At 36.4% G+C, this 13,089-nt stretch overlaps 7 protein-coding genes across 7 annotated transcripts; 3 read left to right on the top strand and 4 right to left on the bottom strand.

The window, feature by feature from the left end:
• Positions 1-148: 148 nt before the first annotated feature.
• TOT_030000955 (uncharacterized protein) lies at positions 149-1,857 on the bottom strand (the record flags this gene model as incomplete). The annotated part of the gene is made up of 7 exons (XM_009693607.1): positions 149-251; positions 343-566; positions 709-1,030; positions 1,288-1,404; positions 1,501-1,574; positions 1,672-1,731; positions 1,762-1,857. 7 exons carry the CDS (start codon positions 1,855-1,857, stop codon positions 149-151), a joined length of 996 nt encoding a protein of 331 aa, XP_009691902.1.
• Positions 1,858-2,237: 380 nt separating this feature from the next.
• On the bottom strand, positions 2,238-3,749 carry TOT_030000954 (conserved hypothetical protein; the record flags this gene model as incomplete). Its single annotated transcript, XM_009693606.1, has 5 exons — positions 2,238-2,541; positions 2,602-2,720; positions 2,809-2,913; positions 3,012-3,176; positions 3,291-3,749. 5 exons carry the CDS (start codon positions 3,747-3,749, stop codon positions 2,238-2,240), a joined length of 1,152 nt encoding a protein of 383 aa, XP_009691901.1.
• Positions 3,750-3,985: 236 nt separating this feature from the next.
• Positions 3,986-5,561, top strand: TOT_030000863 (putative RPC10 subunit of RNA polymerases I, II, and III; the record flags this gene model as incomplete). The annotated part of the gene is made up of 7 exons (XM_009693605.1): positions 3,986-4,043; positions 4,174-4,266; positions 4,394-4,581; positions 4,612-4,698; positions 4,755-4,915; positions 4,964-5,274; positions 5,365-5,561. 7 exons carry the CDS (start codon positions 3,986-3,988, stop codon positions 5,559-5,561), a joined length of 1,095 nt encoding a protein of 364 aa, XP_009691900.1.
• Positions 5,562-5,610: 49 nt separating this feature from the next.
• Positions 5,611-6,040, top strand: TOT_030000862 (conserved hypothetical protein; the record flags this gene model as incomplete). Its single annotated transcript, XM_009693604.1, has 2 exons — positions 5,611-5,742; positions 5,891-6,040. 2 exons carry the CDS (start codon positions 5,611-5,613, stop codon positions 6,038-6,040), a joined length of 282 nt encoding a protein of 93 aa, XP_009691899.1.
• Positions 6,041-6,125: 85 nt separating this feature from the next.
• Positions 6,126-7,370, bottom strand: TOT_030000861 (hypothetical protein; the record flags this gene model as incomplete). Its single annotated transcript, XM_009693603.1, has 1 exon — positions 6,126-7,370. The coding sequence occupies one exon, from the start codon at positions 7,368-7,370 to the stop codon at positions 6,126-6,128; it is 1,245 nt and encodes a 414-aa protein (XP_009691898.1).
• Positions 7,371-7,936: 566 nt separating this feature from the next.
• TOT_030000860 (uncharacterized protein) lies at positions 7,937-10,228 on the bottom strand (the record flags this gene model as incomplete). The annotated part of the gene is made up of 3 exons (XM_009693602.1): positions 7,937-8,032; positions 8,072-9,938; positions 9,975-10,228. 3 exons carry the CDS (start codon positions 10,226-10,228, stop codon positions 7,937-7,939), a joined length of 2,217 nt encoding a protein of 738 aa, XP_009691897.1.
• Positions 10,229-10,621: 393 nt separating this feature from the next.
• Positions 10,622-12,986, top strand: TOT_030000858 (endonuclease; the record flags this gene model as incomplete). Its single annotated transcript, XM_009693601.1, has 13 exons — positions 10,622-10,783; positions 10,848-11,369; positions 11,462-11,666; positions 11,737-11,768; positions 11,798-11,854; positions 11,886-11,935; positions 12,007-12,177; positions 12,209-12,281; positions 12,353-12,420; positions 12,520-12,609; positions 12,720-12,756; positions 12,822-12,887; positions 12,918-12,986. The coding sequence occupies 13 exons, from the start codon at positions 10,622-10,624 to the stop codon at positions 12,984-12,986; spliced, it is 1,602 nt and encodes a 533-aa protein (XP_009691896.1).
• Between the last annotated feature and the right edge of the window lie 103 nt (positions 12,987-13,089).

Raw genomic sequence — 13,089 nt, 5'->3', positions numbered from 1 at the left:
CTTTCATTTTTACTCTATTTACTCTTTCCTCCTCTTACTATTTTCCCACATTAATCTCACATACACACTTACTTTATATTTACTTATTACTTAACAATGGATAACATTAAACATAAATTTGTGTTTTACTTTCATTTCCTTGTCCTTCTCATGTTTTAAGTCTGAGTTTGGACAGCAGGAAATCCAACAGTTGTTGTGGCCATCTCTGCCTTACTTCTTGCAGTGGTAACACTGTTCTCTTTTCGCTCTCCCTGTATTTTAATGAATTACTTAGTTTTTATGCTTTTTATTTATTTCTTTTTTTCCTATCTACCTATTATAATATTTATTTATCATTTTTACTTTGTCATTTCCACTACTACTGCTGACAGTGTTGCGCTTCCGCTTATTCTTATTGACTGGATTGTTACAAATTCTTCGTCTTCCATTTCTGTGTGTCCGTATATTCTCATATAGCTCATCTTCAGGTCTATCATTTTATTCATCAGTTCTCCTACTATGAGTAGATTTTTTCTTGGTTCCCAGGAATCTTCCCAGTCTCCTTTCCACCTTACTAAGAAGTAGTCCTAAGATCTATGGTTAGCATATCTAATTTATCTTAGGCATCTTTGTGCTACGTTATCATTTCATAATCTTACTCTATCTACTACTACTAATAACTTCATGGCCAATATTTATCTATTTATCTTCTTCCAACGTGTACTTTACCTTTTTAAACTTCGGTTTATAGTCCAGCAGGTCCTCCACTTCCACTGCTTCTTCTGTGAATGTTTCCAGCAGCTCCTCTCCTCTTTCCAGATCTCCTAGCTTCAGGTCGCTGAGGACAAAATCTGCTACTCTCAGCTCCTTCAGGTCAGGGTCTTCTGGCGTCTTCACCTTCTTCCTCCTTTCTCTATTAACTCCGTTTTTTATCTGCGTTTTATCTCCTTCTGACTCCTCTCCTTCTTCTCTTAGTTTTTGTTCTTTTGTTTGCTTTTCGGTCGATAACATTCCGTTTGTCATTCCACCTTCGTTCGACTCTCTTTCCGACCTGGTCTTATTTGTTTCAGAGACATTTGTTCCCGATGATCCTCCGTAACCTAGTTTATAATTATTTTATCAGCTACCTTATTTCTATTTTCAATTTTGATTATTTACTGTTTATTGCTACTCCTTTATTACTTTTTACTTTCTCTTAACTTACCTAGGCTACTGTTTATTGTACTAGAATCACTCGGTGTGTTACTGCTACTTGTTGTTGTCATCACTGTTGACATTGACCCTGTGGTTCCGCCTCCTGTCGTCGACGCGTTTAATTGTGTTTGCATTTCCTTATTTTTTCCTCCTTTCGTGTGATATTCCTTCGTTTCCTGTGTTTTCTGCCTCTTGTTTCCTTGTGATCCTTCTGTACTTCTCGACTTTGATCTGGGTGTATCATCTTGATGGTGTCCTTTTGACTTTTCCGATTTCCTATTTTTCATTTTTAGTGTTTCATATTGCTTTTATCTACTTTCTTACCACAGTTTCAACGATTCATATGCCTTCTTCAGTGATATCATCTTCTTTGTGAAATCCGAGATATTTGTCATATTTTCCTATTGATTATTTATTTTCGTGTTTGTTTTTTATCTTTTTTGTGTACACATATGTTTTTTTATTTCAGTTTATTTATTTATTTATTCTTTGCCTCACCTCTGGTTCCCATGTGTTGTCTTCTGGAGGGTATCCTTTCCATTTGATAAGATATCTCGGCTAATTAATTATTTATCTTTTGTGACAAACCTTTCCTTTGACGTATTTGAAGTCCAAAATGTCCTCCACTTCGAATTCGTCATCTTCTGGCTCTGGTTGCACTTTAACATTTTTTTTTCTGGTCATTTTTGGTTTCTATTACCAATATTTCATTTCTCGGACGATATTTTTTTGAAGATTGTTACACTCTTCTGATACAAGACGTTTTTTTACACTTTTTTTTTTAACACAATATTCGGACGTTATTTTATCAACCTCACACACTATTTACTTCTTTGTTGTAATTTTTCCTTTGTGTGTTTTGATCATTTTTTATTATTATTTTATTGTATTTTTTATTATTTTTTACTTATGGAAGTATTTTTAATTATTTTATTTCCTTTATTTTTTTATATTTATTTTATTTGTTTTATATTATCTTATTAATTTTTATTTTTTTATTTATTTATTTTTATATATATACTTTATTTTATATATATATCTATATTATATATTTGATTATTATATTAATTTTTTTCTTTATTATTTATTTTGTTCATTGTTTCTCTTATCATGTCGTTTAAACATTTGATTTTTGTTTTAAGGACGTCTATTGTTACTTCTAATCTATTTTCTGTGTTATTTGTGTTACACGCCCATATTTTTGTTTCTATATCTGCGTTATATTCCAGTCCTGCGAACCCTGTTAACTCGTAGATCATGTTCCTTTCTCTTTCTATGTCCACGTGCTCTATTAGTTTACTTATTTTATCTCCGAATTTACTTCTCTTCCTTATCAACTCCACGTCTTCTTCGTTATTTTGCAGGGATCTGTGTTATTAGTTAACGTGTGTAATCCGTATATTATTATTTAATTACCTATCCTTATACCTGTACTCCAATTCCAACAGGTTGCATTTATCGTATAACTTTTCTATTGTTCTACAGTTTTCTTCTGTCATTTGTGGATTCCTTATTGTCTCAGAATCTCTCAATAGACTCAATTCTGCCTATACCCATGGTTTAGTTTTATCACTTATATTTTCTATGTTATCTAACAAATTCTTATTCCATTATACTCCTTATTCTAATGCGTACCTGTATTACTGCGTCTGAAATTGAAATTACGTTTCCAATTTTAAACCTTTCGACTCCTCTTACTGTCACTCTTCCACTTGTGTCCAGCTGTGTTAGATCAACAAACTACAGTAAACATTAATACCTCTGTTATGGGTGCTACGTATTCTAATTTCAATATTATGCTGTTACTCCCAAGTATAATTAGTATACTATTTACTCACTTCACACAGTGTTGCGTTTGGCAACACTTCTGGTTTCTGTGACCCCTGGTCATACTTTGACACAAATACCACAAATATTCCAAAGATGTTGGTCTCCCTGATCTCATTAACCAGGTACTCTCTGTGCTCCTCCTGGAGTACTATTGTCGACTCTTGGCCTGGTATCTATACATCTTAGTTAAGGCCTTATTTTTAATAGCTATAATACTTATACTAATGTTAATACTTATATCTATCACCTTCTACCATCAATATCTATTTATATCTATTCTATTGTACCAGTGGAGACTTCGAGGACAGCATTGTTGGAAACATGCTTACACACTTTGTTACTGATGGCGATGTAAACAACTTGGTTATGTTTGTTGGCTCCACTAACTCTCTTATTCTCTTCTTTTGATTTTCTGGGTCTGTAAGCTTATTTTCGTTTAGGCTGTTATTGTTTTCTTCCAGTATGTAGTATATTTTTTGTAAATATTTGGTCTCAGGCTTCATTACCCTTCCTACTATTGGAAGCCTTATTCTGTTTAAATTGTACTTTATTAATTTCGATTTTAAATTCGCCTTCTGGGCCTCATTTGCTACTTTCTTCAGCAGATTCTCTGCCTCTTTTCCGCTCGTGTACTGTAGTCTCGATGCCAAATTTGAATTTGAGGGGAATGATAAATTATCTCTACATATACCACATTCAAACATCATTTCGTCGATGTGTTTAGAAAACACTAGAAATTGTGCCATATTTGAGCTAGAAACGGGACTTGTGTTGTGTGAACACACGTTTATGTTGTTTAAATTGCGATTTTTAGCTTTAAAATCGTTATTTTGGCCATTTCTTATTTTGAATGGGTTTATTGGAGCTATTATTGCGATAAAAAAAAGTATGATACACAAAGAATCCTGGTTTATACACATTATACATGGGGAAGATATAAACTGATTTTCCATTAATGTCGTGTTTATATTGTATTTTTATTATGGAAGGCTTTAACGAAAGCGATGATATGGCTGAGCCTATAACTTATATATGCGGAGGTATTGTTAATTATACAATTATTTTATTATTAAGTGTCAACTCATACAAACATACAGATATTGCCTATACTCACGTATATCATTAAATACAATAACTTAAGTGGCTTATTTATTATTAATTAATGTTTAGAGTGTGGTAATGATGTAGCTTTACAGTCCACTGCCGCCGTTCGTTGCAGAAACTGTGGATCCAGGATTTTGTACAAAAAACGTTCCTACAGAGGTATTTTTTAATTCATTTATTCCTTTTTAGTTGTTCAGTATGAAGCCCGTTAATTTAATATGACGAAATTGCAAGATACTCAACAGACAATCGAAGGTACAAACATATATTCATTTATCTTCATTAGAGTTGAAATCCCTGGCTGAACTACTCTACTCAGCTTCGGAAGACAGAATAGTTGAAGAATATGAGAAGTTTGAGTTTTTTAAGCTCAAACTGGACTCGTTGCTTTCAACTATCACTCGCTACAGAATTCAACTCAACGATTCTCAAGATAAAACTATTTTTGGGCCTAAAACTCTTAAGACCGTCAATGTAAGATTGATGTCACACATGTTACCTTAGTCACTAGTGTCAGATTACGATAAACTATATGAAGCTTACGAGGACCACCTGTACAATATTTATACGCCGATTCAGCACCTATACAACGTAAGTTTAACTTATTCCGCTTAAATCGATAGTTATATCTGTTAATAAAATGACAGGAGTACAAAAGGAATAAGGAAGTAGAGCTGGAGCCGGAGAAGGTCCAGTTTAAGTCCATTGTCGAGGAGACGAAGTTGAATTTGAAACAAATCGACGAGGTTAAGCAGAAAATTAAGGAAGTCCCCAGGGAGGTGGACTTTGCAAACATTAAAAACGAGGAGTTAGTTTCTTATTTATGGTCAATTTTCACATACACATAATTGCACAGCTTGCCGTCAAACACACTGTTCGACAAGATCGTGGATATCTACAAAAGTGAGCCCTGCAAGGACCTGGAAACCATTTTGACGGATATTGGCAATGAACACCCTGACGAATTTTTGAAAATTGTGGAAAATCTGTCGAATTTGTTCAATGAAATCTCACGGAAGCCTGACGAGGTTAACTTGAGGCTGCTTAGGATAAACAATGAAAAGCTGCAGGAAGATTTTTTAAAGTACTTCAGCTCAGCTAAGATTCTTAGATTCGCTGGCTTTAGAATTGCCCAAACACACGAAATCAGCGACCATTTACAGAAATGTACGTACTCATAGTTTTATTAAACCATTAGTGGCTGTTTTCAGTTATATTATGTATTTGTTTTTAAGTGTGCATCTAATTGATTTTTAGTGAATATTAAATGTGACGATGAGTATTTTTTATATCTTAATGAGCCTGATATGTTCACCTCATACAACAAGTGGAAGGACTGGCTAAATAAAATTAGTTTTGTTTCGGAGCACCTAAAAACGTTCCTTTTAAATTATAAGCGGTTGAGGAGGTCAGATGCCGACTTGAAAACCCTTGTTTCCTCATCTTTGCGCTAATTTCCTATTTTGATTTGTGCGTACGTGTTTCTCTGTTTTATTCACTAAAATGGCAAAGAAAAACTCCAAGGTTTCCACCAAGAAGAGAATGAGTGTTATAAAGAATGAGTATATGATAAGTAGCAAAAAGAAGGAGTTTAGGCGAGAGTTGAAGGGCCTGCAGAAGCAAGTTAAATCGCAAGTACGTTTTCGCCCCTTAACCTTATTTTCAGTTGGCTAAGCTGAATTTTGGCTTTAACACGAATCAAAATCAGGTATTTTAATTTAATATTCGGCTTCGTTGGAGTATTTTAGTTGATGGTTTACTTATGTCACTAATTTCGTTTTAGCCTCAGGTTAATGATATTGATATGGACAATAAGGTTAAACACACTGGAATTAACTTTTCGAGATCAGTAGATTCCACTCGGCCCCTGAGGGCCAGGGACAAGAAGATTATACAGAGGGCTCTGAAGCGCAAGAGGAAGTTGAATACCTAGACTGGCTGACTTCCCCGTTAAGCTGTTAGTTCGTGTGTAATTTATTGCAAAGAGTGATATACATTACTGTGTGCAGCTCGTGTACTCAGCGTTTAAGGTAATATTCGTATGCCATGTAGGCTGGGCACGCCAACACTGCAATTGTTACAGGAATTAACGTTCCTGTTAGCGCTTGTGCCCCGTTGTCGTGTTCAAAGGCCCCCTCATCAATGGTTTTACCTGTGTTTTTCCCAATAAGACTCTTATTCTCTGGTCCAGAAGCGCCTTTAGTCGCATCTTCTATGTGACCTTGTTTATGATCATCAGGTAATCGACCGTCGTGGTCATCTTCGCCTCTATCCATATTCTTAATCATGTCCTCAGTATAATTGGTTGGCTCAAATGAGCCCCTCAAAAAGTCCGGGATGTCCTCGGCTGAATCGCTTTCCCTCGTTGCCTCCGTTGCATCTTCCCATCCTCTCGCCTTATTGTCTGAACTTAAACGATTTTCAGAATTTTCTGGTTGGAATGAGTCTTCAGTTTCCTCATCCTCGCTCTCTTCGGCCTCTTCTTCCTCCAACTTATGCCCTTCTCTGTACTTCCACTTGCCCTCCTCAGTCTTTTCATAGCTAAAGGATTTCCCTTCGCAATCAAACTGTATTAGGTTTCCTTCATCCATGTTGCCATGGTTATAGACTTTTATTCTCTCGTATGGCTTCTCTTGGATCGGATACAGTGCTCCAGTTTCATGTTTGTCGTCTATATAGGTTAACACCAGTTTGTTGTTGTAGGATACGCATGAGCTACGATCTTTGCATAAGTCGTCTGGAGTGTGTACGTATACTCTATATTCAGAGTCTTCATCCTCCCTATGAACTTGGACTCCCGTGTAATTTTTCTTTTTTTCGAGTCTGTATACCAAGACAGTTCCTGCTTTGATACTCTCGTTGTACAATGGGTCTAAAATGCTAACTTCTTCGTGGTAATCCTCAATTTCTGATAACCTTTTTGAGCCTGGTTTACCTTCTCCCATTAAGTCCGAGTACCTAAAAAATTTTGATTCAGACTCCGATTCAATGATTATGATCAGAGGATTTTCCAGGTCCAATGCTAAAAATAATACTTCGAATGTGTACACATTGTCTCCTCCTTCTTCTTTCTTGTCCACTATAACCTCAAGTTTCCTTTCTCTGTTCTGAATTGTGATTTTGTCTTCACTAATTTGTGCTGTTGGCACGTGGACGAACTTTCTAAACAGATTCGATTCCTCGTAGACGGCTTCAATAACATAGTAGCCATGTGAGCTCTTTCCTGGTTCTTGTGCTTTATTCTGTAAATCTATTGTCACCATTGCTTTACACTTTATTGCCACCTATCTCCGTCCAACCGCTAGTCTTTACTCTGGGGCTGAGATATATCCTTTATCTAACTTTATTTTATATTAATTTCCCGTTTTAAACTCAATTTAACCATCACGTTTCTGTATATACCTTTCGTGAAAATAATAATGCCAGTTACCTTCTCAAAATTAACTTTGTGTGTAACCATCACTTTTACACATATTTTTATCTTAGTTAGATCTAACTTTTATTTATTAATAAATTACTTAATTTACATACTTTATCAGTTATTAACTTATTTATATCTACTTTGGTGACTATTAAACTACTTATTTGTCCCTACTGCTCATTCAGATTCCATCCATATTTTTAGTTACTACTTTCTATCCTTATATATATATACATCTATGTTTAATCCCAATACATATACATATATACATATATGTACATACATACTTCCACATATATATGTACATACATACTTCCATATATACATATACCCTGTTATACCATTATTAGTTTAGTCAATTGGTTGCATATCATATTTACCGTGTATTATAAATTTTATGAACTTATGTTACATCAAGTCGTCCCTCTTCACTGACAATGGTTCTGATTCCACACACTTTCTCCTGAATTCATACCCTGCGGTGTTCATTTGCATCTTAGGCCTCTAACTTTTTATTGAGCAGTTGAACAAACCTAATTTTACGTTCAAGTTACTTATCTTTTGCTTATTTTCTCTGCTAACTTCCATGTTTCTATTTCCTATCCATCCATTGAGCCTGCTTACTTCCTTTATCAACTCACTTACTTCTATTTCACTGGTACTCATTCTCTCCACCTTAGCTTCCATCTCATCTGTCATATATGCCACAAGTTCGTTATATATTTTTTCGTCCAAGTGCTCTGAATTTCCTTCTGTAAACTTCACAAACTCTTCCATGTTTTCCAACTTATTTAAAAATATTTTAAGGTTTTCATATTCTTCATTGTGTTTATAACATATCAGGAACACTTCTATCTTCTCATCTACTGACAGCTGAGAGCTAAACATCGAATTGATGAAAAATTTAAAATGGTTTAGAGCTAATGATTTAAAATTCGCATACGCTCTCCTTTTCAACTCAAAATCCACTTTCAATTTCAATATCATCTGCGCCAACTCATCGCTAACTCTTATCAATCCTCTAATTGTTGTCAACTTTTCCAGCATCTCTTTGATTTTTTTCTGCAGCTTTCTTCCGACACTCTTTTCAACGTCTTCTAGCTTCGCCAGTTGTACCAACAGCTTAATGTGGTAATAAATCTCGTTTACATCTTCCGGACTCAACTCCAATGCGAACTTGACTACTTCCTCCCTTCTTCTTCTCATGTAATTTGCGTACACTTCTTCCAGCTTCTTCAACTGCTCAGTGTTTGCCATGTTACTCGTGTACTTGCACTCTTTAACGTCATAGTACTCAGGTACCCTTCCTAGTAAACACAGGTAGTACACGTTTTCTATGATGCAGTAATTTTTTATTAGGTACTCCTTATCTCCGTCTATGTAAAGTTCATTGCCATTACCGTCCATGTCATCACTTAACTCGTTCACAGGCCTTTCCTCCACTTCTGTACTTGGATTTACGTCTATTCTAATTTCAGTATAGTTATCCTTAGCTTCTATGTCTTCAGTATTTTTACTAGCGATCGTGTTACATATAAACTGCAACACTGGTATCAGCATGCCTTTACTGGAATCCTTTGCGGTCCTGGTAGTTGTGGCATCCGTGTAACATTCACCGAACATTCTCAGTAGCGCGTCTTCCTCCTCCTCAGACTCCTTTGCACTGGCCGATGTGCCATCGTCTGCACTTCCACTCGTGCCCACCAACCTCCTGTTTGCGCTCTTCGATACCATATTCTCAAGCATATTTATTTGATGATTGTATAGCCTTACTATTGGTATCCTTCTCCCTTTCATCTTACTGTTGATTTTTTCCAGAAGCTCCTCCAACAGGTCCTTATGTTCCTTCAGGTTCAGCAGCTGATTCATTATTGAGAGTGTGCTAAAGTATAACTTCACTGCGTCCTCCTCCTTCAAATTTTCGAATCCGTACTCAAATATTATGTGGCACTTGCTTATGCTCTCCTCGATACTTTCCTTGTCTTCTCCGTACGTGGCTGCTATCTCCGTCAGCGACTTAACTTCCAGCTGATACAGGTACAGTATTAGGTTAACGTTGTTCGGCATTATTCTCAGCGATCTTTGTATTATGTTTTTAGATGCTATTATTCCTCTGTTTTTGAGTACGTATGAGCCCAGTATCAGCCACAGGTTCTCGTCGTTCGGGTTTTTGCTCAGTCCGTTCATTATCACCCTTTCGAACAGCCTGTTTGCTTTTATCTGCCTACAGAAACTCAAGTATGAATTATACATTTCTGTGTTGCTTATAAATCTGCTTAAGCATCTTCTAAATATTCTGTGTATGTGCCTTTTATTGTTCACATCTACTCTCAGTTTCTTCCTACTCGTTCCTCTGTAGTTTGAGTCACCTTTACTTATATCTTCTTTTATTATTCCGTTAATGTCGATTCTACATTTTTTTATTATTTATTTTTGATTTACTTACCCTTTCAGTCTGTTTGTTTTTTTCATTTTGCGATACCGTGATTCTATTATTTTATCCAGCTCCAACTCGTATTCTATGTATTTTTTATATGAATCCAGTGCTACGGCTGGGTCTGGGCTTATTATTTCAAATTCGAATACTCTTCTTCTCTCGATTATGTTCTTGACTTCCTTCAGGCTGAACAGCTCTTGCGATAACAACTCTTGTAGATCCGGAACAAGATCTTCTAACTGTTTTTGCACCTTGTCTGCCATTTTACTAAATTTTATCCTTTCATTTTTCTAAACGATCTCAGATATAAGTGATAATTCTTACAACTTCCGCCCAACTTTACCGGGCCTTTTTATACATTATAATTATCCAAACTTTAAAATTAAAATAGCTTTAAAAATTCTAATGTGCTCGTGATGAATAGCAGAGCTTTGCTAACACACTTAAGGAAATATTCTCTTATAAGATCTATGATTCACGAGACGCTGGATCGTCCCTTTAGTTAAATGTTTATTTAATTTAGAAACCTTTTGAGTTTGTATTCACTCATTTTAATTGTATTTTATTTTGAATTTTATTTACATAATTTTTGTATTTAATATTTAGTGAATGTATGCTCTCCGTTACACACACTTAGAGTCCGTACTATAATTGAGATGGCAGAAAACCATATTTTTCTGTTGGACCAGTCCTTTGAAGTTGAGAGGTCCAGACTGTCCATTAAGGTAGAAAACTGCAACATAGAGTACAGGCCAGTCACCGTCGATACAGAGTCGCAGACTTTCGATGCTGAATTGCTAGGGAGAATCCACGAATTAGTATACACATAGACTACGTTATATAATTTATACTTGTCTCACGATTAACACATAATGTGCACAGATTGAGGCCAAAGAACCTGTGATTGAAACCTCTGACGTTTCATTGCTTGCCGTAGAGCCTGTTGTTGAGAGGTGCGATGTCGGTTTGGTGGCTTCTGAGCCGGTCATAGAGAGGCTAGAAAAGGGCTCTCTGGCTGAGGAACCTAAGGCTGAAAAATGCGACGTCGGTCTCGTTCCGGCGTTCCCTGACGTGACCATGAGTGATAAGGAAACCCTAACTGATGAGAACATGAAATCGAAGCGAGAGGTTTTCACTGAGGTGACTGACGATATCCACTACAATTCAAGTCCTGAGGACAACCCGCTGCTTTATGAAGTTGACGATGATGGCTATGACCTGCACGGTGGACGCCTATCATCATTGTCGTCCTCTGAGTTCGAGGCTAACGATCAGGGGTTTTCCACTTTAAGCGACGACGATCCTCGGACAATCTTGACTTGGAACGTCTCGGGACTCCAGAACTCAATGTCCAAAAGGGCCGTGTGGGAGCCCTTCGTTCAAATGCTCAAACAGCACGACCCGGTATCTTTCATAATCGTTCTAGTCGCAAGCCAAATGCTGGTCATCAAACAGCCTCTGACTAATATACATTCCCCATTCATGTTGAATTTTAGGACATTGTTATACTGCAAGACGTCAAGCTGTGCTCGTCCAAGATTCTGGGCACTGCTCCCAGGTTATACATGAGGGTCTTCGGTGGCTACGTTTCCTCCTCCTATGACCAGGAAGTCCACGACGCAGACTTGGTGATTAAGTTGCAAAAGACGATTTTCAAGAAATACTATTGCATCCACTCACTTTCCGCCTGGAGAGTTGCAGGTATTTAGTGGCTAACTCTGTATATTATGCAAGCCATTACTTATATCAACCTTCTATAAATGCTCTTTAGGTCAATTGGTTTTCATCAAAAACGAGTTTAAGGTACCTGAGTTATTTTAATTTTTCCTTAGTACCTGAAGATACGATTTAACTTAAGCATAAAGACCAATGCCAAATATCACCACCCGGTAATTTACCATTTAGTATAATTCTGCTTAGGAGGGGCGTTGCATTATTGTTCAATTTAAAAGTTTCTACTTGCTTTCGCTGTAATTTTTACTCAGTTATTTATGTACCAAATTAGCCCTTCATTTCTTATCTTGTTTATATGCCTATTCAGACTTTCCCCCTTGCAGGGGTGGGTTAACAGGTCTGTTGAGATGAGGAGCCGGTGGGACAGGGAGCTTGCCAGATTTCTCGACAATTCCAAGAGTAACTTGCCACGTTCACTTCTTTATCACATCTTTAATTCAGAGGACAAGGCTACTATAATTTCTGGGAACCTGAACTGGTACTTTTTAATTTTTTCACTCTTTTCCTAGTGCACCTGAGGACATTGACCTTTCTGACCCTGAGAAGCTAAGGATGGAGAAATCGGTTGTTTTACACAAACAGGTTACTTTTACACTCAGACTATTACTATTCACTCCACTTTCCCTTTTATTTCCAACAAATACTGCTCCTAGGATGAGGTTGGCTTTCCTGGTTCTAGGGACATTGACAGAATTGGCTACTACTTGATCACCAAAGCGGGGTATTCCACTTTAATTATCTTCAGTTTTGTTATTTTTTTCAATTCACTTAACCACAATGATTTTACTTTCATTCTACTTTCATTTTCAATTATTTTCAGCAATCTTACTGACGTTTATCGACACAAGCATCCTTACGACGGGTCTGAGGAGAGAAAGAAGAACATTAAATACACCACTTTAGGTACTTTGTTTTTACTTTGCTACGTTTCTCGCCTACTTTCATTCTTACCTTGTCATCACATTACTCTCAAATTCCACTTCTTCTTATCATTCTCACATTTTCTTCAGCCTTCTTGAGTGATAAGACTAGATGCTTCGTTCGCACTAACCTTGTGGTACCTTTTATCTTATTTCTCATTTTTTACTTACTAATCCCCTTTCCCATCTCATTTTCTTTTAGCTCATGTCTAAGAATTTCCTCAATAATGTGAAACGTTGTGAAATTATTGGCAGGACTGAGGACATGGTACTTTTCATCTATTTATAACGTTTTCAGGACCCTTCTGGGTGGAGGCACTTACCACAGCTTCTTAAGTTGGAGAAAAGAGAGACGACTCTTGTATAAATTTAACTAATTTACGCTAATTGTACTTAATTTGCTTTATTTTTTAATCGATCTAGTATTATTTTATTTTACATTGCTTATATGCTTATTTTACATTTTAAGT

This window comes from Theileria orientalis, chromosome 3 (assembly GCF_000740895.1).
Source record: "Theileria orientalis strain Shintoku DNA, chromosome 3, complete genome".
Lineage (NCBI taxonomy): Eukaryota > Apicomplexa > Aconoidasida > Piroplasmida > Theileriidae > Theileria > Theileria orientalis.
The sequence above is the reverse complement of the archived record's forward strand: the minus strand, read 5'-3'. Positions and strand labels throughout refer to the sequence as shown.